Source organism: Caretta caretta, chromosome 3 (genome assembly GCF_965140235.1).
Source record: "Caretta caretta isolate rCarCar2 chromosome 3, rCarCar1.hap1, whole genome shotgun sequence".
Lineage (NCBI taxonomy): Eukaryota > Metazoa > Chordata > Testudines > Cheloniidae > Caretta > Caretta caretta.
Genome location: NC_134208.1, coordinates 4,467,248 through 4,495,032, shown reverse-complemented (window position 1 = coordinate 4,495,032; position 27,785 = coordinate 4,467,248). Strand labels below are relative to the sequence as shown.

The 27,785-nt window shown below is 55.6% G+C and overlaps 2 protein-coding genes across 2 annotated transcripts; one reads left to right on the top strand and one right to left on the bottom strand.

The window, feature by feature from the left end:
- The first annotated feature begins 4,971 nt into the window (after positions 1-4,971).
- Positions 4,972-19,010, top strand: CLU (clusterin). Its single transcript, XM_048846035.2, has 9 exons — positions 4,972-5,116; positions 10,403-10,527; positions 11,876-12,024; positions 12,386-12,556; positions 13,091-13,544; positions 15,498-15,611; positions 16,504-16,730; positions 17,655-17,836; positions 18,776-19,010. Exons 2-9 carry the CDS (start codon positions 10,443-10,445, stop codon positions 18,780-18,782), a joined length of 1,389 nt encoding a protein of 462 aa, XP_048701992.1. The 5' UTR covers positions 4,972-5,116; positions 10,403-10,442; the 3' UTR covers positions 18,783-19,010.
- Positions 19,011-19,012: 2 nt separating this feature from the next.
- LOC125634800 (uncharacterized) lies at positions 19,013-27,009 on the bottom strand. The gene is made up of 5 exons (XM_048846037.2): positions 26,512-27,009; positions 23,947-24,030; positions 22,321-22,558; positions 21,296-21,502; positions 19,013-20,581 (listed from the first exon to the last, which is right to left on the bottom strand). The coding sequence occupies exons 1-5, from the start codon at positions 26,824-26,826 to the stop codon at positions 20,364-20,366; spliced, it is 1,062 nt and encodes a 353-aa protein (XP_048701994.2). The 5' UTR covers positions 26,827-27,009; the 3' UTR covers positions 19,013-20,363.
- Between the last annotated feature and the right edge of the window lie 776 nt (positions 27,010-27,785).

Below are 27,785 nucleotides of genomic sequence, written 5' to 3'. Positions count from 1 at the left end.
TGGTCTCACCACGCAGGGTCTCCCTAAGCCCTGGCCTGGACTCCACAGTCAGGGAATCCTAAACTTCCTATTTGGGGTGCTGGTGTCTCTGAGCCGGCACCTTGGGCACAGCAAGCCCTCCTTGCTCTGGGCAGGGTCCCAGTGGATGCCTGACCCCATTTGCAAGTGAGGAACACCACAGTAGCGGGGTCGATGGGAGCCAGGCAAAGAGGCCGATGCTGCCTCTGCATGCTTCTCTCTAGCCTTGGAGCCAGACCTGAGAAGGGCTGCGTGACCCCTTGCTGCCCTCTGCTGCGGGAAAGGGAAGCGAGAGCACAGAACGCAGCCTTTCAAATCAGCTCGCTTGTTGGCCCTACAGGCTGAAGGCCCCTGACACAGCATGGGCAGCACGGGCTTCCCCACCGGAGGAACCCTGCTCTAGGGCTGAGCATGCTCCACGCCTGCGATGGTGCAAGGGGCTGGGCAGTTCCACTCTGATCTTCAACGGTATTTAGGCACTTAACGTCCATTGATTTAGATAATGGCATAGAGAGAACACTTATAAAGTTTGCAGACGATGCCAAGCTGGGCAGGGTTGCAAGTGCTTTAGAGGACAGGATTAAAATTCAAAGTGATCTGGACAAACTGGAGAAATGGTGTTAAGTAAATAGGATGAAATTCAATAAGGACAAATGCAAAGTACTTCACATAGGAAGAAACAATCAGTTGCACACATACAAAATGTCTAGGAAGGAGAACTGTGGAAAGGGATCTGGGGGTCACAGTGGACCACGAGCTAAATATGAGTCAACAGTGTAACACTGTTGAAAAAAAAGCGAACATCCTTCTGGGATGTATTAGCAGGAGTGTAGTAAGCAAGACAGGAGAAGTAATTCTGCTGCTCTACTCAGTGCTGATTAGGCCTCAGCTGGAGTATCGTGTTTAGTTCTGGGCCCCACATTTCAGGAAGAATGTGGACAAATTGGAGAAAGGCCAGAGAAGAGCAACAAAAATGATGAAAGGTCTAGAAAACATGACCTGTGACGGAAGATTGAAAAAAACTGGGTTTGTTTAGTCTGGAGAAGAGAAGACTGAGAGGGGACATGAGAGCAGTTTTCAAGTACATAAAAGATTGTTACAAGGAGGAGAGAGAAAAATTGGTCTTCTTAACCTCTGAGGAGAGGACAAGAAGCAATGGGCTTAAACTGCAGCAAGGCAGGGTTAGGTTGGATTTTAGGAAAAACTTCCTAACTGTCAGGGTGGTTAAGCACTGGAATAAATTACCTAGGCGGGTTGTGGAATCTCCATCACTGGAAATTTTTAAGAGCTGGTTGGACAAACACCTGTCAGGGATGGTCTAATACTTAGTCCTGTCATGAGTGCAGGGGACTGGACTAGATGATCTCTCGAGGTCCCTTCTAATCCCAAGACTCAGGCACCTAAATCTGCTGAAGTTATAGGCCTCAGACACCTCTCTCCTTGGGCCTGAACAAGACTCCACTAATTTTGCCTGATCAGTAGCTGCTGCATGATGCCAAAGCTGGGTTAGATTTGAACCCATGACTTAGGGGCATGCTACCCCTAACAGCCCAGGGAGCCATCTCCCAAGAGATGCACGCTTAGCCAACCCCATGACCGAGATCCAGATGCAGCCCAAGCTCCCTCAGGAGCCAGGGGAGGAGAGCTGCACTGGGGGAATCAATCCAGTTCTAGGTCATTATAGACCAAAGCCTGAGCTGGGGAGTTTACCGGCAGAGTCTCATCCAAGTGTTCCCAGATTCCTGCAGTGTTTGGCCGGAATGTGCTGACTTGATCCCGTACCGTAAAGCACCATTATACACCACAAGCCTATACACAGGCGCCATCAGGCCCCACTCACATGTGGTATTTATGCTTATTAGGGATGTCATTAGGCCCTATATATTCCCTTGGCCCAGTCGCTTCACTGCCAGGTTTTAACCCAGTTCAGCTAGCCCCAGGGCCAGGGCAATTTATAGGCCCCCTAATGCCACACTCTAGTTAAAATAAACCTATATGTGGGTTACATTATGAAATTTACCAACAGCACAACCACACCTAGCCCTCCCGGTCTGGGAAACTGCCGGAAGCAGGCTGGGCAAAGGGTGGGGTAGGAGAAAGGGCAGCAAGACTGGAAAAATAAGTTGTGCAGCAGAGAGATGGGAAGGGTTAAAAAGCCACGTGTAGCCTCCAAACACCTGCCAAGCATCCCCTGTCCGCAGTCCTGCCCGGAGTGACAGAAGGGACAGTTTCCTGCAATCTGCTTGGAAAACCTTATTGAATGATGTTTAAATCTCTTTGGAGTCCATTGTGCTAAATACAAAGGGTTTGTGTTATTGTGGGCGAGGATCGTGGGTAACCTTTCTGCAGGGGATCAATGGGACATGAACTCTGGGAAGTGTTCTGAACTTCAAAGGATTCGACAGTGACAAGAGGGACTTTGGAGACAAAGAGTATGAAGTGCCTGGGGAAAGTCTAGCGGGAGGCGAATGGAAATGCAAATTCCCAACTCCAGTTACGCAAAAACTCAGGCTTTGAAGCTACCCCCTGATGAGGGCGATTGTCTGCGGATTACCTGTTCCTAAAGGTCAATGGTTCAGGTGATATAAAGAAACAGGCCAAGTGGCCCAACTAATCTGAGTTGAGGCTGTTGCAAACTTGCAGCCACAGCAAAACCCTGTGGTGGGGCTAGAAGGACTGACTCTTCCCAGAGCCCTTGTTGGAATCGGGGTGATCTTTGGTAAGCCCGTTAGCATGTGTGTAGGTTCTTTGAGTCTTTTTACTATGTTCTCTTGGTAATGCTTTCACCTTAAGAATAAAGGCACTTGCTTAGAAAGGGCGGGGTGGTCACTTCTAACTGGGGGCAATTATGCTCTTTATGGCCTCCGAAGAGAGAGCAAAGTGTAGACACTGGGCTGTTTAGGCAGTCTGGCTTGCTGGGGATATCACAGTGTAGGCAGGGAACTGTGCAGCCTGGAAATACCCCGGTCAGGAGGGAGAGAGATGTGGGTCTCCACCAATGTTCCCTCTAATTTTTGACAGGCCGTGCGAGCAAAAAATTTCTTCTGTGCAAATTTTTGATGGGCCATGTGCGCAAAAATTTTCTTCTGTGCAAACTGTTGTGCTTCTGTGCAAATTTTTGTGCTTCTGTGCAAATGTTTGTGTGCGCGGTGTTTCGCCGTGTGCACAGGCTTTAGGATCTGTGAGCACATAACATGCACACAGCTTAACGGGAACAGTGGTCTCCGCCCAAGAGAGGTGCTGGCTAGGAATCAGAAGCCCAACAGGGGGTGCCTATAAGCGTGAAGTACAGATGCAGTTACCCTGAACTGTGACTCAGATTCAAATGTTAAGGCCAGAAGGGACCATCATGATCATCTGGTCTGACCTCCTGCACATGGCAGGCCAGAAAACCTCACCCACCCCCTCCTATAATAGACCCACAACCTCTGGCTGAGTCACTGAAGTCCTCAAATCGTGATGTCAAGACTTCAAGTTACAGAGAATCCAACATTTACATTAATTTAAACCTGCAAGTGAGCCCACACGCAGAGGAAAGAAAAAACAAACAAACAATCTCTGCCAACCTGACTCCAAATACAGCGATCAGTTAGACCCTGGGCATGTCTGCAAGCCCCACCAGCCAGATACCTAGGAAAGAATTCTCTGTAGTAACTAAGAGCCCTCCACATACAGTGACCTATCTCTGGCCACTGGGGATATTTGCTACTAGCTGTCGCTGACGGGCCACATGCCGTTGTAAGCCATCTCATCATCCCATCCCCTCCATCAGCTTATCAAGCTGAGTCTTGAAGCCAGTTAGGTTTTTGCCCCCATTGCTCACCTTGGAAGGCTGTTCCAGGACTTCATTCACCTGGGAATGAGCCACCCACCTCCTAAGGGCTGCTGTGCCATTCCGCCCCCAACCTCCCCGCCCCCCATTGTGCCTCTCATTACAGAAGGGCAGGCAGCTGGGAAGGAGGAGCACAACTTATCTGCTAGCCCCCAACGGAGCCAGGATCTGGCTGGACAAGCTGTGATGAGGGAGACAGGCCTCGGGAGGTGATGCACACAGCAAAGAGACTGGTGGGGGTCCCATTGGGGACATTATGTGGAGACGGCTGGTGGCCATGGGAGGATGGAGGAGAAGGGAGGAGGCTGTGGGTAGAGAAAGAAGGGAGGAGGAGGGAGAAGAGAAGATGTAGTTGGTAGAGAGAGGCCTGAATGGGTTTGCGGTTAATGGGGGGAGGGCAGGACTCCTGGGTTCTATTTCCAGCCCTACCACTAACTCTGGGCCTTAGTTTTCCCCTTCCCAAAGGGGGATGCTCTTCCTGAGCCATCTGTCGGGGGGAAAAGGGGGCAGGAAGAAGGAGCACAGCGTAGCATCATCCCTGGTAACATATCCCTAGATGGCCAGACAGGCCAACTCACTGCCTGAGGCCCCAGAGCTAGCCGGAGACAGGGAAGGGGCAGGCAAACCTGAGCTCTGCAGCTCCCACCAGCTCCACCCCCTGCAGGGGGGCAGGATCGGACCCTTTAATCTCTCCTAAGGCACCTGCAGCAAAAGGGGGCAACCTGGGCTCCTAGCCAGGGGCAGGGGGGAAAGGAAAGGGGCAGTGAAGTGCCTGGTGTTTCCCAAACCAGGGTATGGGGCGGGGCTGCAAACAGACCTTGAGCCCCCATGGTCGCTGCTGGCCTGAGTGACCCCCAGGGGGCTGGGCAGGGCTTACTGAATGGGGCAGGGCCTCAGGGGCACCCAGTAGCTGGAGCAGCCCAAGGCACCAGCCTGGACCGGGGGGACCCAGGCAGGAGCGCATTTACGGCCCTGCCAGAGAGCGGGGCGGCCGGGCGCCCCTCACCGCAGCCTCGCTCCAGCGGCCCCCTTCAGCCGGGGAGCCGCCGGGCCTGCGGCTGGGCAGGGAGGCGGCAGCCCGGCCGTGCGCGGTGCGAGGGCGCCCGCTGGCGGCCGCCGCGGCGGGAGGCGGGGGCCGGCGGGGCCCCCTTCCAGGCCGTTCTGCGGGCGTGACTCAGAGCGCGGCGGCGGGGGAGCCGGGGCTATAAATACGGCGCCCAGCGCCGCAGTCCCCGCTTGCGCAGCGCAGGACGCGGAGCCGCAGAGGTGAGCCCCGCAGGGCTGCGGGGGGCGAGCTCGCGGGGGGCTGGCTGGCTGGGGGATTGTTTGACCCCCGCCGCCTTAGTCGCGCAAACTCCGCCGGCAGCTGCCCGTGCGCCCTGCCGGGGTGAGGGTCTGCGGCCAGGCGTGTGCGCGCCACAGGCTCCGCAGGGGCGGCCCTCGCCGCTGGGCAAAGCTGCCGCAGGGCACGAAGCTGGCGCTGGGCGCAAGGGCTGGAGCTGGAGGCTGCGGGGAAGGGGCGCTCTCCGCTTCCCCGGCGTCCGGGGCTGTGCGCGCCCTGGGGAGGGCGGAGAGACGGGTGTGGGGGCTCCTGATCCGTCCTGGGTGGGAGGGGGGTGGATCCATGCAGCGATCCCTAGGGAAAGAGGGCGCCGGGTTAGGTTGGCTAGTGGCCCTCGCTCACCCTGCCCGTCTGGGGAAAGGACCTGCACACCCCTTTTGCACCTCAGAGAAGGGATGGGCTTGCAAGGGCTTTCGCTGACAGATTGGTGGGTGTAACTAAGGGCTGGGCACTGCTTGGCCCAATGGGGGGGGGGGGGCATTTAACTGTCTGTCCCCCCCGCCAGCTCTCAGCAGCATCCCCTGTGTTTCCACCTTCCCTGCAGGTATGTAACCCAGGAGAATTCTTTAATGGTTCTGAATCCTCATGCTTCAAGGCTCCCCTCCTGGCGTCAGGAGGGAATTCCTACATCTTGGCCAGTTCTGGGGCCTCGCGTGGGAATGGGCTGCTCTTGGACATGTCATACTGGGCTACAGGCCCTAGTGATTTGCCATGTCATGGCCATTTCTAGCTTTTCACTGGCATGTCTTGCTTACGGTGACGTGAAAGTGGGGTGCTAATAATCAATGTATGAGAGAGAAGGCCTGAGCGTGAAAGAGTGATACAGTTAGTGGATCTTGGCATTCACGGTTGGTTCTCGTGATCAGACCATTGGCCTGGCAAACCTGGGAACTTGGCCTCTAGGAGTTCCCAGTGCCAGCTGCTTCAAAGGAAGGAGAAATTCGCCTGGTGCAATGCAGTGAGCAACAGTGTTGCTGCCAGGGACTATTTTATTGCAGGTCTTGTGATAGTTGCTGTTTTCTTTCAAAACCCCAGGAAGTCACATCCTGGCTTTCTTGTTAAAAAGTAACCTTCCAGCCCTGCTAGGGGCAGAGAAGCTTGAAAATGGGACCTCTGCTCGAGGCCTGGAAGGCCAATTAAAAAAAAAAATCCAGCTTTTGTTTTTAATCTCCAGATTGTTTTAAAACAAAAAGAATCTCTTGGGGCTCTGACTCATAGTATTTAAACATTGGGAAAATAACCATAATGCACCTCGCCAGTTGAGCAATGCGGGGTGGGGGGGGATAACCACAATGCACCTGGCTAGTTGCCTAGTGTGGGGGTGAGGAATGCATGGATGTTTGGGGGGGGGCGGGGAATTTGTCAAAACCAGGAGTAGTTTCATAGCACCGCCTGGTTCAGGGAGCCTGCGCTGGTGGGGAGTGGGAGTTCAAGGTAAAGGCACAATGCTCTCCAACCACAACACCGTACAGCTACGCCACTGTCCTTGAAGCAATTGCCCTGTAGGGAGGGGGGCCGCACAGGCCATATTGTTCCCCCTCCTAAACCACATTGAAGAGATTTACGTGGGACCCATGCAATGCCGGGGTAATGCCCAGGGCTGCAGTCAGGTTGTGCTCCGGGCTTCCATCACAAGCGAGATGAGTCTCCAATCTTATCCTAACTCCAACTAGATGCTGGACAACTTTAGATGAAAACAACCCCCCAATTCAGCAGGGTTGTCGATCTCTGTTTCACTCAGGACTGCCGCATCAGAGCTGTGTGTGCGAAGGCCGGGCCTGGAGGAGTAGGGAGGCTGTGGGGTCAGGATTGGGATGGGGGGCATCTATGGAGCTGTCTCAGGGAGCTGGGGAATAGCAGGGGGCTGTGGGTCAGGATTGGGGGACATCTGCAGCACAGGGGAGTGCAGGCTGGATTAATGGAGTAGCTTCGTTCCTTCACTTCCTACAGCTCTAAATAACCCTGGAGCCCATGGCACTGGACCAGTTCTGATCTCCCTGGCTTGCCTTGTGTTTCTTTCCTTGTCCTCCTGTCCAGTCCCCCCTCCCTGTGAGAGGTGCTACTTTCCAGCTCACCCCCCCTACCCCCCCAGACTCCTACACTTCCCTCTACCCCCCTCTCCGTTGCCGTGCAGCTCCTGCTGCTCAGCCCCCTCTGGGCCAGCTCCGATCGATCCTGCTGGCTCTGGCCCTGAGGGATCTGGTGTTTCTGGCAAGGTCGTTCAGTATCTTATCACTTTAGTGTCATTCGCTTGGGCTGGGTCCAGCCCCACCACAGAGCTGGAGCTAAACCCAGTCTGGGTGCCGCCCCACTTCCCCGGTGCTGCTGGCAAATGGGGCCACCTGTGCAGAATCCCGCTTGATGCAGGACTCTGCATTGATTCCTGCTGTCTCCAGATGTGAAAATCCCCAGTGACCACCCTGTCCCCTATAAAAGCTCCCTATGCCAAAGGCTTAATTCAAAGCATCCCCCGCTGCCTAGGACTGAAAGGGAAGCCCAGGAAGCAATGAGCATGCAGTGAAGTGCGTGCTACCTGCTGATCTGCGAGGCAGTGCCGTTCAGTGGCTACAGCATGGAGCTCGGAGGCAGGAGGGTCTGTGTGGCCTGTGCCTTGCTGTACTTCAGTTTCCCCAGCTGTTGCATGGGGATCGTGCTACGAGCCCATCTTTGAGATCTGCTGATCAGAGATCCTGATCATTAACTTTATTTCTGCTGATCTCCACTCTCCTGGTGTCTGACGCACTTGCCCCCATTGTAACCGGCTGTAGGCGCTACGCTTGAAGGCAAACCTGTCCGGCATCTGGTTCTGACAAACAGGCGAGCTGGGCTCTCGCCGGTGGAGGAAAACCTTTCATGGTCTTTCCTGGCTGGAAAGTGCAGGAAGCTTTGCTCAGCCTCGGGGGCTCCGTGTTTTGTTACACATCCTCCAGCTGGATTTGGGGTGTGCGAAAGCGAGGGCTGAGCGCTGCTCTGTGCCTGCATCCCGCACAGCTGTAGCGAATGGGAGACAGCAGAGATGGGCCTCTGCTGGTTAGTTTTTTTTCTCCTCCTTTAGTCTCTAGCTTCCATCAGGATTCGATGGAGCTGCTCACTAACACTGCAGGCGAGAAATCTGAGGCAGCCTGGCCCCAGACTCCCCCAAGCCCATGCCAATTGCGTTGTGATTCACTAACCTGTCGGGAAAGAGTCCCCCCAAGCAGGGCTGGAACTGGTTGTCCTCCAGCTGCTCACATCGGTTGGGGGCTCTTATGTAAGATCTTGCGATTGCTGCACAATAGAGACGTTCCCAGACATCAGGTTTTGGCATCTGCTCCCGGACTGAGTTCATGGCTGCAGTAGCTCCCCCGGCCAGAAATTCGTGGGCATTTGGGTCACAGCAGGGACACCAGGGCCTTCTGCTTGTATAAATAAGCAGATACCCCTGGGTGTGGGGGGTTGAGTCATTAGAATGAGTCATAGCTCATTTTTCTCCTGTGGTTTTTTGTTTTGGTTCTCAGGGCAAAGCTTGGCTAAGCCATCGTAATTCTCAGCGACAGCCTGGCTTGCTCATGGTTGGAGCAGTCACTCTTCAGTCCTCCTTTATTCAATCCTCTTGCTTTGAAATCTGTGGGTTCATGCGAATCGGGGACTCCTAGAGTGCAGACCCTCCTCTGCCTGTGGCCAAAGAGCCATCTCCCCTGAGCCGAGAACAGCCCTGCTCCCCCCATGAGCATTACTCCGTGTCCCCGGTCCAGACATCCACCCCAGCAAGTCTCTGATGTGGCTGGGATAGAGTTGGAGCTGGATCCAAATGCCCCAGACCACTGAGCCATCAGAATCCAGATCCTATTTTTCCAGCTTGCTGATATCAAAATCCCTCCCTAAAGGGTCATTAGCAGGATAGAACCTGGGACCTTCAGCACAAAAAACATGGACCGTGATCTAAATGAGTAACTCCATAAGCTGGTAGCAGTAGTTGGCTCTTATCCTCTGTGTGGACCAGCCCTTGAGGTATTGGAGATGCTGAACCGGTGGGTTAAACAGTCACTTCAATACAAGCACTTATCCAGGGTCTATGCTGGGCATCGCTATGGTGCTAGAGGGATAAACAGGCTGCTGTAATATGTAGCACTTAGGAAAGACCTGATGATTTCATGGTGCTTCCCAAACACCTGTGTGAGGTAACCTCTCCCCCTTCCACTGTAGTGTGGGGATAAGTGACATGCCCATGGCCATGACGGGAGCCTGGGTCAGAGCAGAAGTTAGAGCTTAGTTCTTCCTGGCTCCCAGGCCTCTGGTCAGGCTGGTGGAGTTTGGCTCTCTTGTTAAATCCCAGACAATTTTTAGCCCCGTATCTTGAATGCGTTTCTGTCTCTCGGGCATCTGGGCTGGAGCAGCCTGTTATATTCATTTAGATGCAGAGCAGGGGCTAAAGCTGTCAACGTCACTAGTCACCGTCCAGTGTTAAACAAGGCTGGGGGTTAGCACCATGGCAAACCTACCTTTTCAAATGGTTTGTAAAACCTATGAAAGATCTAGAAAAGCCGTTGGAGTATTTGAAATGTAAAGTATCGAGTCAGGCTTTTGTTTGAACAACATCCCTTGTTCCTTTTACCTGGAGACCATTTTTAGAAGGAAAAGCCCCCAGTTTGGCCGTCTCTTAGATGGCGTCAAAGATGGCAGGTAGTGGTTGGGACACATCTGGAGGCGGCGATCTCATCTGGGTTGCTCTCTGGCCTGTTCTGGCCAGGACATCTCTCAGGGGGAGGCTGAAGAAGGTCCAGGGGAAGGTGGGGCCCCAGTTGGGATGGGGAAGCTTGCTGGAGTAGCCTGTCTGTTTTTCTTGGTTTGTTTTGTACTTTTTCCCCATTCAGCTATTTTTTCTTCTATGGATCCCAAAAGCGAGTGATGGGCAGAATAGCCCATCCCCTCGTTATTTTGTCCATGAATTAGGCCTAAACTCTGACATACTTATTTCTGGCTCCAGGTCCTGTGTGTTGTCATGAGCATAATTGCAACACTGTCCTTGAATCAGATCAACTGGCCTTTTTGTTTAGATTCATTCAGTCGCTCTGTCTCCTTGTACCTTGTCCTGGCACGATTTGTCCTCCTAGGTTATTGTAACATCCTATGAGTGTTCACAGACTTGTGACCGCTTGAGCTCCTGTTTGGGTAAATATGTAGGCCCTCGGCCTGGGGAGCCTGCCCAAGTTCTCCTCCCTGTCTTTCAGGCCTGCACAGGACCTTGGAGTTTGCTCGGGGGTAAGGAAGATGAGGCTGCTGCTGCTCTCGCTGCTGGGGCTTCTGCTGTCCCAGGAGGAAGGCCAGGCCCTGGTTCCACCCAATGAATTGCAACGTAAGTGGCATTGGCGAGGCTCCGTGCGCCAGGGCGGAAGCTCCCCAGGTGGCTGGGGCTGGTGGGATTGGCACATGCGGAGTAATTCAGGACACACAGCGCCACCAACTGCATGAAGCTCAGGTGCAGGGCCAGGCAGGCTGTTACAGGGATCAGTTTCTCTGATTTGTGCCCCATGCTCCAGCTGACAGGTGCCCCGCCAGCCACTGACCACGGCTGTTACTTGGGCTTTCCTGCTAGGGCTTGCCTTTAGGACCCCCAAAAAGCGGCTCTATTTATCTATGGCGCCCATCACCATTGTACTGATTGCCTGTAAGAGTCAGGGGAGCAGCGTGTGCATGGGGGGTTAAACTGGGGTGTGGGACCCCAGTGTTTATATGGAACGCTCAGGGGAGGGGGCTAGGCTGATGTGGGTTTAAATCTGAAACGTGGCAAACCTCCAGGAGTTTGGCTGAGTTTCTCTTCGGATTAGGCTGGAAAGAACCAGAAACTGGGTGCAAGAGCCCCCAGGAACCAAAACAAAAGATCAGGGATGAACCTGGTCAATTTACTGAGGGCAGTGGTGGATTCGCCATCAATGATGTATTTTTTTTTTTTTTTATTTTTAAATCAAAACTGGATGTTTTTCTTAAAGCTCTGCTCTAGGAATTGAGGGGTAGTCTCTGGCCTGTGCTGTACAGGAGATCACAATGGTCCCTTCTGGCCTGGGAATCTAGGAATCTGTGGTCCAAACCCCTGAGGCCAGGACCCCAAGCTCTGGGGAAATCTGGATCTGGGCGGTGTGGATCAGGACCATCTAAACAAACTTCTCCCCCAAGTCCCTGGCATCAGGAGTGTCTTGGGTCCAAGCCAGGTGCTTGCATCATGAGATCATTTCTCCCACAGCTTCCTGCTAGGTAACACCGCACAAGTATCAACTCTTCAGGGTTTGCTAAGTCGGGTCCTGTGGACAATGATGTACCCGAGTAGCAGACCTGAGAGCAGGCTGTTGCGGCTCTGAGAGAGGAGTGGGCTCGGGGGGACTGGGTGGGATCAGTCTTTACTCTAGATCTTTGGCACCAAAATTCAGTTGTTCTTGGCTACCTCCCTCTGGCACGGTCCCAGCCAAATCTAAGCAAGGTTAAAACGGAGCTGGGCAAATAAGAAGTTTGTGTGAAATTTCAGCTGAATTGGATTTGACCCTTTTGGGGGCAAATAGGCTTTGGAGATGCAAATATTTGGGTGGGAAAGATGTTATGTCAAATCTGGGCAGCCATCTTAGAAGAGGTGTCCTCAGCAGAAGGCCATCTTAGCGTAGCTCTCCTGAGGTAATTAACTTCGTCTCCCCTTCCCCCCCCACCCCTTTCAGAAATGTCTGTAGCAGGGAGCAAATACATAGACACCCAGATCGAGAATGCCATCAACGGGGTGAAGCAGATGAAAAGCCTCATGGACAAAACCAGCAAAGACCACCAGGAGATCCTGACCACGCTGGAGGAGACCAAGCAGAAGAAAGAGGTGAGCAAGTGGCAGGCAGGGAAACCAATGGGAGAATATCCCTACAAAGCTTGCCGCTGAATCTCACCACGATTCGGGCCACGGGGGTCCGATGGTTGCATGGAACGTGACTGCGTCACTTATCCTCTCTGCATTGGGAGCTTGGGGGACAATCTCTAGTGAATCCACAGCCCCCCTGAGGTTCCCTGGGTGGTGGTGGTGGGCTTCCCATGCTAGTCAGCAGCAGCTTCCTGGCAAGAGTGGGGCTAGAACTATGATTCTCCTGCATTAAAGACCCAGGCTCCTGCCTCTTGAGCTAAGGGAGAATCCCTGTTAGCTGCCCAGCCCCTCACAGTCGGGGCTTTAACCCATTCACTTCCAGCAAGCCATGCAACTAGCCAAGGAAACGGAGAAGAAGCTGACCGAGAAGCCGGATGTGTGCAATGAGACCATGCTGGCCCTGTGGGAGGAATGTAAGCCTTGCCTGAAGCAGACCTGCATGAGGTTCTATTCCAGGACGTGCAGGAGCGGCTCGGGCCTGGTTGGCCGGCAGGTGAGCGAGCTGTTCAGTCTAGGCCCTTCTCTAGCGCTTGGCATCATGCTGTAGAAGAGCCTGGACCTCTTTCCACCAGGGTGTGGGACACAGTGGAAGATCAGCAGGGCTTGTACGGGAGAGGAGTAGCATGTGAATTAGGTGATGTGGCTGAGGATGGCGCCTTTAGGGCTCCTTGGCACCAGGAGACCCGTGAGCCTGTGCTTTCTTGGTAGACAACCTCAATCGCTCCAACTCTGAGATGGACAGAATGCACTGGGGGGGCTCTAGCCTTGATTATCTCCCGGCCGCTGGAGAGCCAACAGGAGTTAAATGATGGCCATTGTCCACCCCACCTTCCATATGGATGTGGGTCCGCAGCACCTGTTCCCTGTGGTCCATAGCAGTCACTGACTTGGCCCAGTTGAGGCTGGTAGGGAGCAGGTCTCCCTGTGATGCAGCGGTGTGGGCCCCAGCTCTGTGTAGGGTGGGTGGCGGGTGGGTCTGCAGAGGCCTGCCAGCTCACTGCGTCCTGTCCCTGCCTTGCTCTGGTAGCTGGAGGAGTTCCTGAACCGCTCCTCCCCCATCTCCATCTGGGTGAACGGCGAGCGCATTGACTCCCTGCTAGAGGAGGACCAGCAGCAGGGCCGCTGGCTGGAGGACCTGGAGGAGCGTTACAGCATGGTGGAGGACAGTGTGGACGACCTGTTCCAGGAGAGCACGCGGGCCTACGGCCGCATGGCCCCGTTCTTCCGCTCGCCCTTCGCGGGGAGCTCCCGCAGGGCCATGCATGCCCCCTTCCGCTTCCGCTTCCCCTTCGCAAACGCCAGGGTGGTCCGTGACACACACCCCTTCTTCTCCCCACTCCGGCACCATGGCTTCCACCGCCTCTTCGAGCCGCTCTTTGAGATGACCCAGCGCATGTTCGAGGGAGCCCAGAAGGCCATGGAGCAGGACGGCCAGTGGTTCGAAGGCAGCCAGGACCCCCTGCTGGGAGGGTCCACCACAGGTGGGGGATGTTCAAGGGCCCAGGGGCAGATCCAGCAGAGCTGGGGGGCGGGGGGGTAATGACCAGGGCTGGAGAACCTGCCCCCAGGCACACACTAGTCACCAGGGGCGAGTCCAGAAGGAATTGGGATTCCCTTATCTAGCACTATCCTTGTGCCAAAGACACTGTTTTAAACAGTGAGTGTGGTTAACCCTTGGAACAACTTATCTAGGGATGGGGGGCAGGGGAGGTTCTCCATCACTGGCCATCTTAAAATCAAGATCGGATATTCTAGTTCAGAGAGGAACTAACGCAGGGCAGTCCTATGGCCTGTGTATACAGGAGGCCAGAGTAGGTGATCAGTGGTTCCTTCTGGCCTTAATCTGTGGGGTCCCCACCCCAAGAAGGCCTCCACTCTGGGGACAAATGGTCTGGTTTGCATAGCTGGCCCCACAGCTGGGCACCTTGGCAGAGCCCACTGTAGAGCTAGTGGGGAAATTTTTCCAACCAAATGTTTGGGTTCAGCAAAAGGGGTGTGTGTGTGTGTGTGTGTAGGGGGGGTTGTTTTTAAGAAAATCAAAAAATGTTGAAATCCTGGAATTTCCCACAACATGGAATGTCTGGTTTCCGCCCAGCTCCAGTCCTGCCTGGAGCAAGCCCCACACTGAGTCGTCCCACCCCCTCCCCCCCATGACCCTGTTATACTTTCAGCAATGGTCAGAGCAGACTGCAACAGCAGTCCAGGTCCCATCTGCTGCTCACAAAGGAGGGGGAGCGGTCTCCCGCCCCCACACGTGCTCCGATCCCTGGGTTTATTTTGCGAGGCAGCCGCTCTCATGGAATGAGCGGGCTGCAGGAGAAGGGCACTGGTCAGCTCCCTGCTGAGCAGGGGGCTGGCCTTTCTAGTTCAAATAGCCACTTGGGGAAACGGCACGAGGTGCCCCCAGATCCCATGACAGAGGTTTGCTCCCGTGAGCTGAGCACAAGGCGGTGAGCGGGGGAGAACGCTGACTTCCGCCCCAGCATGGGGCGAGTCGCTTCATGTCTCTGCCTCATGTTCCCTAGCCATCGAGTGGGTCTGACTCTGACAAATCCATGGGTACCTAGGGCTCAGAGATTGTCTCTATGCTGCACTTGGGCCACTGGGAAGTTTGCAGCAAAGCTAGACCCTGTAACCTCCCACTCCAGATAACAGCACAGGCCCTGGCCATTTGAGCTAAAGGGGACGCTCTGTGGGCTCATAGCAGCACAAGGCCTATGACACACAGATGAGCAGCTCTGATTCTGTCCAGTAGAGGGCAGTGCTGGTTGCCTCACCTCCCTTACCCGGGTGGGCAAGACTTGATTAACTAATGTATTAATAGTCTGAGGATGAAAGGTGCTAACAATACCACTGGAATTACGACAGGAGGTGATGTATTGCCTCCTCTTGGCTTGGCTTGAAAGCAATCGCAGAGCATTTTCAAGCCCTCTTGTAGAATAAATAAATGTCAGAGCCAGGGAATTATGGCAAAAGCAATCTGAAGCTTATTTACACTCCTAAGTAGGTAATTCACAAGTTCATAAATCATTTGCCAGACTTAATAGGAATAACAGGACAGACTATATAAACCTTCAATTCTTGTGTGGGTGTCTTAGGGATAGCAGTTACTGAAAAGACTCCAGGGTCTGGTTAATTGCTATATTTCCCTGGTTCTGAATGGCTGCAGTATTCTCTGTTTCCCATCCTGAGCTGCTATGCAGAGTTGCTGTGCTCTAAACAGCTGCCACACTCCACCCCAGAAGCAGCTGCATTTTAGTGGGGCAGGAAGGCCTTACTGTCTACATGACTAGTACTTTGTAAAGAGCATTGGAGTGCAAGGTGCTGTACGAATGCATGAGAGCTGGTGCATCTGGCAGTGTTAGGCGGTTTTGCCCGTGCTGAGAAGTAAAGCTATACCGCTGTGGTGTCTCCTCCCTCCCGCACCCCTTCAGAGACTCTCAACTCCAGCGACAACCGCATGGTGTGCCGGGAAATCCGCCGCAATTCTGCTGGCTGCCTGAAGATGAAGGACAAGTGTGAAAAATGCCAGGAAATTCTGTCTGTAGGTGAGCAAAGGAGACCCAGTATAACCAGGGGCTGGTAACTGCCTGTAGCTTCATAGATAAACACACCACAGGGGGAGTAGAACCTGCTTCCTCTAGTTCCATCCCTGCCTGGTCAGCACCTTTCACCAGCTCTGGGGCGTCTCACCCCTCTTGGGTGAGATAAATGGGCTCTTCTCCAGATGTGATTTCCCCCCCCCAATGTATTTTGTGTTTCTAGATTGGGCAGGTGGGTGCAGAATATTGCAGATTTCAGTACTGGTTCAATATCTTAGACGCCGATGTGTAACCAGCATTTAGGCCCCCACAGATCCAGCACCAGGTTCTCAGTGGTGTAAACTGGCACAGCTGCAGCAGAGTCACACCAATCGACACCTCCTCAGAGCTGCCATAGACCTCGGTCACCAGCCCACATGTAACATGGAGGGGAACGGGAGGGGAGGCCTTCTGCACCAGACCCCCCAGGCCTCAATCAACCGAGCAGCCGGTGGTTCTGAGCGCCAAGTGGCGGCTGGCCGGCTCCAGGTTTGGTGATGGGGTGCAAGTGGACTCGGGTGCTGTTAACCTCCCTGCCCTGCATTAGCCAGCAGGGGAGCCGGGCTGGAGGGCCTGGTGCTGTTAGGGGAGATGCGATCATGTCCTAACACGTCAGCGGCGCTGGTCGGTTGGCTTTGCTGGTGGAGCAATCAAGGGCCGACAAAGCCATGGAGCCAGAGTCCCGCACTGATCCCTTGGCGGGGGTCTCGACAGGGTTTAGACCCACTGTCAGGGCAGTAGGCGGGGAGCCAGGTGTCCTGCTGCTCTCCTGCTTTCAGGGATCCTGGCAAGTCTGTCTTTGACCCCTTCTTGTGTTTGTAATGCCCTCTTCTTCCCCCCCCCCCCCCCCGGGTTGAAGACTGCTCCCAGACGGACCCAGCCCAGGGCCAGCTGCGGGAGCAGTTTGAGGACGCCCTGCGCCTGGCGGAGCGCTTCACCCGCAAGTATGACGAGCTGCTGAGGACCTTCCAGGAGGAGATGCTCAACACCTCCAGCCTCCTGGACCAGCTCAACAAGCAGTTCGGCTGGGTGTCCCGCCTGGCCAACCTCACCCAGAACGGCGACGGCATGCTGCAGGTCACCACGGTGGGTCCCCGCTGCCCTTCCTGCGCTGCTTGGGGGGGGGGGGGGGGTGCCATGGGCTGCTAAGATCAGTGGACAGCATGGGAACCATAGATTTCCCTCCCCCGTCCTGTCCCCCCGCTGGCCCATGGGGCACTCCCTGTGGTCTCCGGAGAACTGGTGGGTATGTGACCCTCCCTCTTCACCACAAAGAGCCTGGACTGGAGGCAGCTGACTGCAAGGAGGGACCAGCTGAGGGGCAGAGCAGGGGACTAGGGGGCATGGAGGAGCAGGGTGGCCCATTGGAGCCTGGCATTGGGTGCTACCTGGTTGGCACCAGCTGGTGCCGCCCAAATGAATGAGGCATCAAGGCCAGTTGGGAAGCCAACCTCTCCGAGGGGCTCTACGCTGCCAGGACTGGCCCGTTCCCCCACGGCCCCCTCCCCAGCTATATCCCCCCCCACCCCGGGGATCCTGCATCACGCTGCCCGTGTGCCCAGCTGGGTGCGGTGCTCCTGAGTTCGGCTCAGCTGCAAGCGCTGGCTCCCATGGCCCCCTGTCCCCTCCCCTGAATAGCAGAGAGCTGGGAAGAGGCAAAGTGGGTCAGGAGTGGGATGCATATAATCAGGCAACTGTCTCCAGGGCAAAAGTGCTTCTCTCCCCAGACAGTCTGACACAAGCCTTTGAGCTGTACAGGGCCAGCTGCGGGCAGGGCCACGCGGGGCTGCTGCCACTGGCATCTGCCCATGCTTCAGGGGCCCCAGGCTGGACTAGAAGCAGGGGGGCTGCGGGTCAGCAGTGAGGGGTCCCGGTGGATCTGAGGGCTGGACTGGCCGGGACGGGATTGAAGGGCACCAGCGGAGCTCTCCACTTTCCCCCGTCCCCTGGTGCTGGATGCCTAAAGCCCTGGGCCTGTGCTAACGGGCTCCTTCCCGCTTCCTCTCCTAGGTGCTTTCCAAGACCCCCAACCGCAAGGATTCCCCCAGGCCTTCTGACACCCAAGTGACCGTGCAGCTCTTCGACTCGGATCCACTGTCCCTGACGGTGCCGGGCGAGATCCCCTGGGACGACCCCAAGTTCATGGAGGTGGTAGCGGACGAGGCTCTGAAGCACTACAAGCAGAATGCCATGTGAGTTCGCAGCCCCGGCACGTAGGCTCCCAGCCCGGAGCAGCTGCTGAGCTCAGCCGAGAGCAGAAAAGCCTTGCTTAGGCCAGAGTGCTCTGGGGTGTTAGCTCGTCAGGGCTCATAAGCTAAGTAGGGTCAGGCCAGGTCAGACTTCCCCTCCCCTTAAAATCCTTCCCCCAGTCTCAACCGCGATAAGCGGCTGCTTCTCATATTCCCATCCTATGTTGTATAGTACTGCTGTGTTCCACTCCAGAAATGGCTGCATTTCAGTGGTGGGTGGGCAGAGGTTTGCAACCGTGAGCGTCATAAATGACCTTGGGATGGAAAGGGCCAGAGAAATGACCAGTCACCATCAAAAGGAACCCTGCTCCAACCTCTCCAAACCCCCATCACTCATTTGTACTGGGCTGCGTTATATGATTTGTATTCTAGCAACACACTGTTAGGTGCTGCACAAACCCACAAAGACCATCCCTGCCCTAAAGAACTCATGCTCTAAACAGACAAGACCGACAAAAGATGGGGGGGGGAAGGCAGGAAATAGTCTCTGCTTTGCAGCTGGGTATACTGAGGCAGACTCCATGACTTGCCCATAGAATCGAGGGACCTTGAGAGGTCTGGTCCAGTCCCCTGCACTCATGGCAGGACTAAGCTTTATCAGACCATCCCTGACAGGTGTCTGTCCAACCTGCTCTTAAAACCCCCCAATGACAGATTCTAGAATTTATTCCTGGGCAATTTATTCCAGTGCTTAGCTACAAAGCCTGCAGCAGAACTGGGAGCTGAGCCCCAGACTAGGCCTTTAGCACCAGGCCAACTCTTCTCTGAGGAGGATCTGATTTCCTTAACCCTCTCCTGGCCCTATGCCACCCTACACCCCACTCCGCCACCCCATAACCTGTGCTGTGCTAAACTCAATGCACCATCTCTTCTTTCCAACAGCGAGTGACACCGTCGTCTGCCCCTGATCTTCAGTCTCGTCTTCGGAAGAGATAAGCCATAGCCTTCAGCGATGCCCTTCTCCATGCTGCATAGACCCCCTAGAGCTGCAGAGGAGCCCTCGGCCTGGCACGCAGCCCTGATTCGCGCTCTGCACTAGTAGGTTAAACACTGTACTTTGCTGCTGGGTTGTAGGGACCCAAAACGAGAAATAAAATTTTAGATCTGACACGGAGAACCTGCCTGGCTTGGTGTAGTTTATTGGCTTGGCCTCTGCGACCAAAAAGGCACAAGAAGCAGGGGGGGTGAGGGAAATGCGGTGGTTCTTTAGTGGCTGAAGGAGGGCGCAGGTGAGGTGGGCTTCAGAGGGCATTCCAACCCACTGGTCCAGCTCAGTGTAGTCATTATTCCACCATATGACCCATGCTCTCAGCCCAGATCTACCGCACCTTCCACCTGCAGCACTCCCTGGAGGTGGGTCGCAGGCAGGAACCCAGCACGGGGCTTGTGCATTTGAAAAGCACAAGCCTGCACCTAACGGTGCAGCTCCACCAACCGCAGGCAGCAGCCTCAGACGTGGGCCCTAGCCTCTACGGCCAAGCTAGGAGCCCCACTGTGGCACAAAGGAGAAGCCCTCAGGTAGCATATTCATGGGTGCCATAGCAGCCCTGCTGCCAGGGCAGGGGGGGATGTGCAGAGTGCTGGTTAGGACAGCTCTCTAAAATGCCCCACCCTTAACCACATGAACAGCCCCTGGGGCTGGCTCCAGCCAGGGGCTGTCAACCCACAAGTGGAAAATCAAAGAACTATCCACATCCACCCCAAGCTGCAGCCAATCTGGCCCTACAACACCCTTTCCCCCAGCCCGTTGGGGCCCAGGCAGCTAGCTCAGGTTGGAGTTTGAAATACCAGGAAGGGCCCATGGGCAAGAAGAGGCCAAGAGAGAACCTTGGCCAGAGCACAACGCTCATTAGGTGGGCCGCAGAGCCTCCCTTGGTCTCCTCCTGCAGCCAGTGGACACTCTGGCCCTGACTGCGCTGGGAGGGACGTGCGCCCAGTGCCGGCGAGACAGCTGGTCCCAGAGTCCAGCCCAAAGCGCTTCCACGCTCACCAGGCCCCAGCCCAGAACCCAAGAGAGCCAGAGCTTGTCTCATCACACTGCTCGCATGAGATCCCTGCAGGGACTGATCCATGTTCACAGGGGGCTGGGGCAGCTTGAGGGGGTGAGCAAATTGGGGGGCATGCCCAGACAACACCCATAGCACAGGGAGGGGGCTAGCTGTGTAACGTGGCAGGATCTAATACATCTGCACAGCTCTGAGGCCAAGCGTGATGTGGGAGGGGATGAACTGACCCAAGGGTAGTTGGGGGGCAAAGGTTTGTAGGAACAGTGCCAGGCCCGAGAAGGGCATTCCCCCAGGTAACAGTCCACTATGCTCCAGTGCTGGCCTGGCCCAGGCAGGGGTGGGGGTCCCCCATGCCATCCCCACTAGGACTTGTCAGGGCAGCGCAGTCACCAGGGCTTAGCCCAGCCCCACAGGCACTCCACATCCCAGCTCGCAGATCCTGGTGCCCCCTCGGGGGGTGCCCCCTACTGACCACCCATGGCCAGTTGCTGGAGGGCGGCAGCCACAGAGGCGACGGCGGCGGTGTTGGCCTGGCAGTGGTAGAAGCCGGAATGGGTGGAGAAGCAGCCGTCCACGGTGTGCAGGAGGCCCGGGTGCTGGGCCTCCCGCTTGCTGCTGGCATAGAGCTCGGCCCGCTCCTTGGGCTGGTGATGCAGCACCACCAGGATCGTCTTCCTCGCCGCTGGGCCGGAGAGGAGAGAACAGGAGTGAGGGGCAGATTAAGGTTTCCTGGGGCCTTAGGACGCAGCAAGTAGGAGGGAGAAGTCCTTCCCCACCCCTTCCGCCTGTGACCCCACCCTCATTCCCCCCCTTCTGCCTGCAGCCCCTTCCCCAGGCCTGCCCCCATTCCATGCAGGGTCCCCCGCAGCCACAAGACCAGAGAATCTCCATCCCTGCACCACAGCCCCAGGCCACAGTGGGGGTCTGGGTGATGAGGCTTCCCCTGACTCTGCCCAGTGCTTTGGAGCACTGGGGCTTCTGGTGGGGGCCTCCTCCACCCAGCAGCTGTGGCCACCGGAGGGGGCTTCCCCCAACCCCGTCTGGCAGCTGCTGCTGCAGAGTCGGGTCAGGGTGTGGGGACTTTCCCAGCCCTGGCAGCCGGGGCTCCAGGCGTCTGCCAGGAGCAGTGGATTTTTTCCAGAGGCCCCCAGGCACGGGCCCAGGGGCTAATCTGCCACTGTAAGTTAGGGGGCAGAGCACAAAGGGGAGGGCAGGGTCAAGGAGCGATGGCTGGGGTGGGGATTGAGGTGCACCAGCCAGGCCAGTCCCTGGCCATTCAATGCCTGCACCAGGGTCCACCTGTTTAATAGGCTCTGCTCTTAGTCACCTAGTTTAAGGGAAGTGGGGGGCGACTGCTGGAGAACGGCTCAGTCCATGCAGGGGAAAGGCCACTCACCAGAGATCCCCTCCAGGGCATTGCTGATGTCTGTGCCCAAGCGGGACGAGATGGGGCAGAAGAGCAGCAGCGGGCAGCTGGAGTGCAGCTCGTACTCCCCTGCCTGCAGGGAGATACCCTGGGCCGTAAGGAGCTGAGCCACCTGGTCCAAGAACTGCCTCTCGCAGCCAGCCGTCTTACCGCTCACGCAGACCTGCAGGGGCAAGGCTGGCAGGGAACAGGGTGGGTTAGAGACCAGTCTCCCCTCGGTCCTTGGCTCAGCCAGTTCCAATGAGAGCTAGCAGGATGGAGCGGCAGGGCCGTGTGCCCAGCTGTGAGCTAGGCCCAGCTCTGTTCCTGTGCAGGGCAGTCTGCCCCCAGTGGCTGCAAACCCAAAGGGGTATAAGCCCTAACCCTACTATGGGTAAGGGCAAATCCCTGATGCCACAGAAGACTGGTACTCAAGGGGGCTGGAGGAGCCTGTCTCTTTTAACCCTGCCAAATTGATCCAGCTGTTCTCAAGTATCAATTTGGTTCAGGGGGGAAAGCTGGGGCTCTGGTATGAGTTTGCTGGCCCTCGTTCCCCCACTTATCCAGCAGCACAAAATATGCCCTTCCCCCCACACCCCAATCAGCACAGCCCCCCATACACACCCAGCAGCGCTAGCTCCCCCCGCCCACCTCCCCATATGCACCCAGCAGCGCCAACCCCCCAACCCACCCCCACACCCAGCAGTGCCAATCCTCCTCTGCAGCTCCTGCAGCCTCAATCCCATAGGATTGTGGGTAAAGACGGTCATGGGGGGAAGAGGGGCTGCAGGAGGGTCTTTCAGCTGTTTCAGGGGCTGCAGTTCAATCAGGGTGGAGCACTGCTGCCCGAATCAATCGAGGCGACCCCAGCCCCACTGCTCCCTCGGCTTGCCTGGCTTTAGGTCTCTGGTCCCTGCTCCTCACAGGGGAAAGGAACCCCCATTCCAGCCCTACCCAGGCTCCCCGATGTTAACCCGGTCAGGCAAAGTGCCTGCCCACGGCATGCCAGTGCCTACCTGTGCTCCGGGTAGCCAGGGAAGGCGATGTCTGGGAGGTCCAGGGGGACGATGCCCAGCAAGCTGGAGGCTGGCTGGCTGGTTTCAGGGGTGGTGGGGCTGCCAACCTGCCCTTCAACTCCTCCACCTCCTGCCGTAGTCTCTGGTTCTCAACGAGCACGCGGCTGGCGATTCTGACGGGCGCGTCTAGTGCCTGCAGGAATTCCAGTGTCTCGGGGTCCGAGGAGCCTTTCAGAGCCTGCGGGGAGTGGAAGGGGCTCAGTGCTATTCAACATCCCAGCACAGGGGACAGGCACCAGCCAGGGAGACGGTGCAAGATCCCGGTCTCACCAGGGACCAGGACTCCTGGGTTCTCTCCCTGACTCGCTGCGTGACCTTGGGCAAGTCACTCAGGCAGGCCCAGATCCTCCAAGGCGTTTAGGCGCCTAACTCCCAGTGCTGCGGTGTCTCTGTGCCTCAGTTTCCCCAGCTGTACAATGTGGATAATAGCACGTCCCAGTCGCTGGGTGTTGTGAGGATAAATACATCAAACCCTGTGAGGAGCTCAGGCAGATGGAGCCTGGGAGGCAGCAGGTACTGTCTAAACCCAGAGAGGGCCATGGGTCAACCAACGTGACAAAGGAACGGCTGAGGGCTGCCCTACAGATGGGTTTTGTACCAGAACTATGGGGGACAGAAAGCTGATTCTTTACTGAGTCATGCTGATCAAAGCCCCAGTGTGGACACAGTTAACCGGGATAGAGGTGCCAGATATCAGGAGAGCTTAGTCCCTGGGATTTTTAAGTCAAGGTCAGTCAAACACCCGTCAGGGCTGGTCCAGACAACACTTAGTCCTGCCTCAGTGCAGAGGACTGGACTAGACGATCTGTCGAGGGCCTTTCCAGCCCTATGTTTCTAGGAGCCTACATGTTTCGCAAAGCAATGCTCCAGTCCAAACAGGAATTCATCCGAGGAAGTCCTGCAGCCTGCGGTAGGACAGACTAGATGACCACAGTGGTCCCTTCTGGCCTTGGAACCTACGAACCCCCTTCTTGAACAGAGCTAGCTATACCCATATAAGCACCTTTATTCAGTCCTGGCATAACTGTGTCCACACTAGGGGGCGTTGTACCACTCGAACCAGACCGGAGTAGCTAATGCGGTACGACTCCTATATGCTGCAGACAAGGCATGAGATGCAGAAACGCTTCCTGAGCCGAGCGTCCCAAGCGCAGGGAAGCAGGAGAAAGAGATCCCACAAGTCGTCGGGAATCGTCAGCCAGTGATGAGGAAAGAAATGGGATCTCACTCTACCCAGCAACCTGGTCCTTCGATCGCCAGCTCTTTGGGGTAGGGACCGCCGTTTTGTACAGCACCTAGCACCATCCTGGACCAGGACTGGGGTGCCAGGCTCTATCATATTAGAAATAAACGACAGATGTATTTACTAGTTATTACTCGTCCTTGTCAGTAGATCAGTGACAAATGGATGCAGGATCGAGCCCCAGAGACAGCGTGTAGCTTTACCCTGGGTGTCTCTTACTCTGAGAGGTACACAGTAGTTTGTCTCTAATATGAGCCGTCGTGTGTAGATTTGATCATGTTGACAAAGTCTCAGTGAATCTGAATGGTCAGAAAGTCCCTCACCTCCAGCTGAGCCTGCAGCCTCTCCGCTGTCTTCCGGAGCTCTTGGGCTGTTCCAGCTGCTCCCCGGGCTCTGTTAGCACCGAGCTTAAAGACAAAGAGACAATCGAACAATAGCAATCATGCCCAGTGTTTTGGCCTGGTTTCAATCTCTTTGTCCCTTGCCATCACGTGAGTTTCAGGGGACATCAGAGGATCGCTTCAAATCAAGGGCTCAATCAACCCACAGGTTCTGGAACTAGGGGTGCTGGGGGGCTGCCGCAACCCCTGGCTTGAAGCGGCTTCTATCATATCCAGGGTTTACAGTTTGGTTCAATGGCTCTCAGCCCCCCCATGATACAAACGGTTCCAGCACCAGTGAATCAAACTGTGCAACAGTCTCCCACTGGGCATATATCTGAACTACCCACAGCCCTGGAACACGGCTGCAGTGACGGGGGGTGGGCAGTGGGGGGGGTGCTGTGTGCAAGAGGGACCTAAAGTGCCTTTTCTGTCTCTATCTTTTGTGAGTATCAACTGCTTAAGGAACAGGGCTGGGAGTCAGGCCTCCTGGGTCCTATTCCTGGTTCTACCACTGGTGGACAGCCCTTCTTTCTGCCTCAGTTTCCCCATCTATAACAGGGGACTATGGTACTTCCCTTGCCTCCTGGCAATCCTCAGTGAATTCACATGCCTAAACATGCAGCTAAGCCAAAAATTGGGGGAGTGGTAAATAACGAAGAGGACAGGCGCAAGCAAACAATATGCAGTTTAATAGGGCTCAGTGTAAAGGTATACATTTGGAAACAAAGAATGCAGGCCACAGTTATAGGCTGGGGAATTCTATCCTAGGAAGCAGCGACTCTGACAAAGATCTGGGGCTCGTGGTGGATACTTGGCTCAACATGAACTCCCAGTGTGATGCTGTGACCAAACTAACACAGCTCTTACTCTGAAAAGAGGTAATGTGATCCTGGGATGTATAAATGGGGAATCTCTAGCAGGAGCAGAGAGGTTATTCGACCTCTGTATTTGGCCCTGGTGCAACCGCTGCTGGAATCCTGTGTCCAGTGCTGGTGCCCACAATTCAAGAAGGATGTTGATAAATTGGAGAGGGGTCAGAGAAGAGCCGTGAGAACGATTAAAGGATTAGAAACCTGCCTTCTAGTGACAGACACAAAGAGCCGAATCCATTTAGCTTAGCAAAGAAAATATAAGAACAGCCACGCTGGGTCAGACCAAGGGTCCATCAAGCCCAGTATCCGGTCTTCCAACAGTGGCCAATGCCAGGTGCTTCAGAGGGAATGAACAGAACAGGGAATCATCAAGTGATCCATCCCCTGTCGCCCATTCCTAACTTCTGGCAAACAGAGGCTAGGGACACCATCCCTGCCCATCCTGCCTAATAGCCATTGATGGACCTACCCTCCATGCATTTATCTAGTTCTTTTTTGACCCCTGTTATAGTCTTGGCCTTCACAACATCCTCTGGCAAGGAGTTCCACAGGCTGACTGTGCGTTGTGTGAAGAAATACTTCCTTTTGTTTGTTTTCAACCTGCTGCCTGTTAATTTAATTGGGTGGCCCCAAGTTCTTGTGTAATAAGGAGTAAATAATTACTTATTTACTTTCTTCACACCAGTCATGATTTTACAGATCTCTATCATATCTCCCCTTAGTTGTCTCTTTTCCAAGCTGAAAAGTCCCAGTTTTATTAATCTATCCTCATCTGGAAGCTGTTCCATACCCTTAATCCTTTTTGCTGCCCTTTTCTGTACCCTTTCCAATTCCAATGTATCTTTTGTGAGATGGGGTGACTTGATCTCAGTCTATAAGTATCTACATTGGGAACAAATGTTTACTAATGGGTTCTTCAATCCAGCAGAGAAAGGTCTAACATGATCCAATGCCTGGAAATTGAAACTAGACAAATTCGCACTGGAAATAAGACATCAGTTTTTAATGGTAAGAGTAATTAGCAACCATTTCCCAAGGGTTGTGGCCGACTCTCCATCACTGCCAATGTTTAAATCAAGATTGGATGTTTTCCTAAAAGCTCTGCTCTGGGAATTAATTATTCTGGGGCAGTTCTGTGGCCTGTGCCATAGAGGGGGTCAGAGTAGATCATCACAGCGGTCCCTTCCTGGGCTTTGAGATTCCTGGATGTCAAGGGAATTAGGCTCAAATCCTCAAAGGTATTTAGGCTCCTCCCTTCCATCAAAAATCAACAGAAGGGAGGAGCCTAAATATCTTCCAGGATCTGGGCCTCAGTATCGAAACTTGGCTATTTTTTAAAGTCCTAGTTAACTAGGGAGAAAGCCAGGGAGGGGGGGGAGCCCATTCTAGAGTTATTCCTGTCCCCCAGCTCATACCCGGCACCTCTCAAATAACAGCCCCCCCCCCCCCAGTTGCTATTGCTCGGGCTGTCGCCCCAGGGCTGCACCCAAAGCATCTTCCAGCGCCGCTGGCCTAGGCTGGCCCCCTAACTGTGCCTTCCCAGCCCGCCCTGCAATGCACCCAGCTCTGGGGTGGAGCGCCGCCGCAGCCCCACAACCAGGGCCTGAGGCAGGGCCGCGCTGGGCGTCCTCACCTGGGGCATCGGGGTGTCCGGCTCCCCGTCCGGCCGGTCCCTGCGGCTGGACGCCTCGGGGCCCTTCGCAAATACGGAGAGGAGCCAGGCCATCAGGACGGGTCCCCGCCACTCGGCGGGGCTGGGGTCAGCGCCTCCCCCCGGCGCCGCAGAGCCGAGCTCCGGCCCGCGGGCGGTGCAAGCGGCCGGGCAGCTCCCGGGCTCGGCTCCTGCGCGCTGGCCAGGCTCGGGGCTCGCCCCGCCGCCGGGAGACTCCCCTGCGCCCGCCTGCCCCTCCGTGCGGCTGCAGCGCGCCCCTTGGCCGCTCTCGGCCATTTCCTGCCAGGCGAAAGCGAAAGCAGCCCGGCCCGGGAGCCGGCGCGCCCAGCCCCGCTCCGCGCAGCCCGCCGGCTCCTCCCGCGGCCGGGGATTTCCGCCCCCCTGCGCCCTGCAAACTCCCCGGTGCAAAGCCTCAGCTGGACACGAGCAGGCGCCCGCTCCTGCCAGGCCGGGGCGTGGTTGACTCTGAGCTTCCGCCCTGTGACATTAACCCTTGTGGCCTTTAGCAGGCGATGATGCTTTAGCTTCTTATGTCACCATCGAGCTCTTCACACCCCCCTCCCCCCGCGTAGTTAACCTGTGGAACTCATTGCCAGGGGACGTTGCGAAGGCCAAAAGTATAACGGGCTTCAGAAAAGAACTAGAGAAGTTCCAGGAGGACAGGTCCAGCAATGGCTGTTAGCCAAGACGGTCAGAGACGCAACCCCCTGCTCTGGGTGTCCCTAGCCTCTGACTGTGAGAAGCTGGGCTGGACGACAGAGGGTGGATCATTTGAAATTGCCCTGTTCTGTTCATTCCCTCTGAAACATCTTCGGGCACCGGCCACTGGCAGAAGACTGGGCTAGATGGATATTGGACTGACCCTATATGGCCATTATGTTCAGAACTGGGGAAGGTACCCAGATCTTAACACCCTAACCCTCAATTGTCCACTTAATTTTGTTTTCTCCTACAGCAGGGGTTCTCATCCTTTTTGTGTCTGAGACCCTCCCAACATGCTATGAAAACTCCAGGACCTAGTGAGGGCTCCTGGCTTCAGCTACGGAGCGGGTGGGGGTCTCGGGGCTTTAGCCCTGCATGACTGGAGGCTCAGGGCTTCAGCTGCTGACAGTAGGGGGGCACCTCCAGGCTTCCTCCTTGCAGGGCACCAGGGCTCTGGGCTCCCTGGCTTTAGCCCCTTGAGGCACGGAGGCTCAGGGCTTCTGCCCCTTGAGGGCACAGGAGCTTGTGAATCT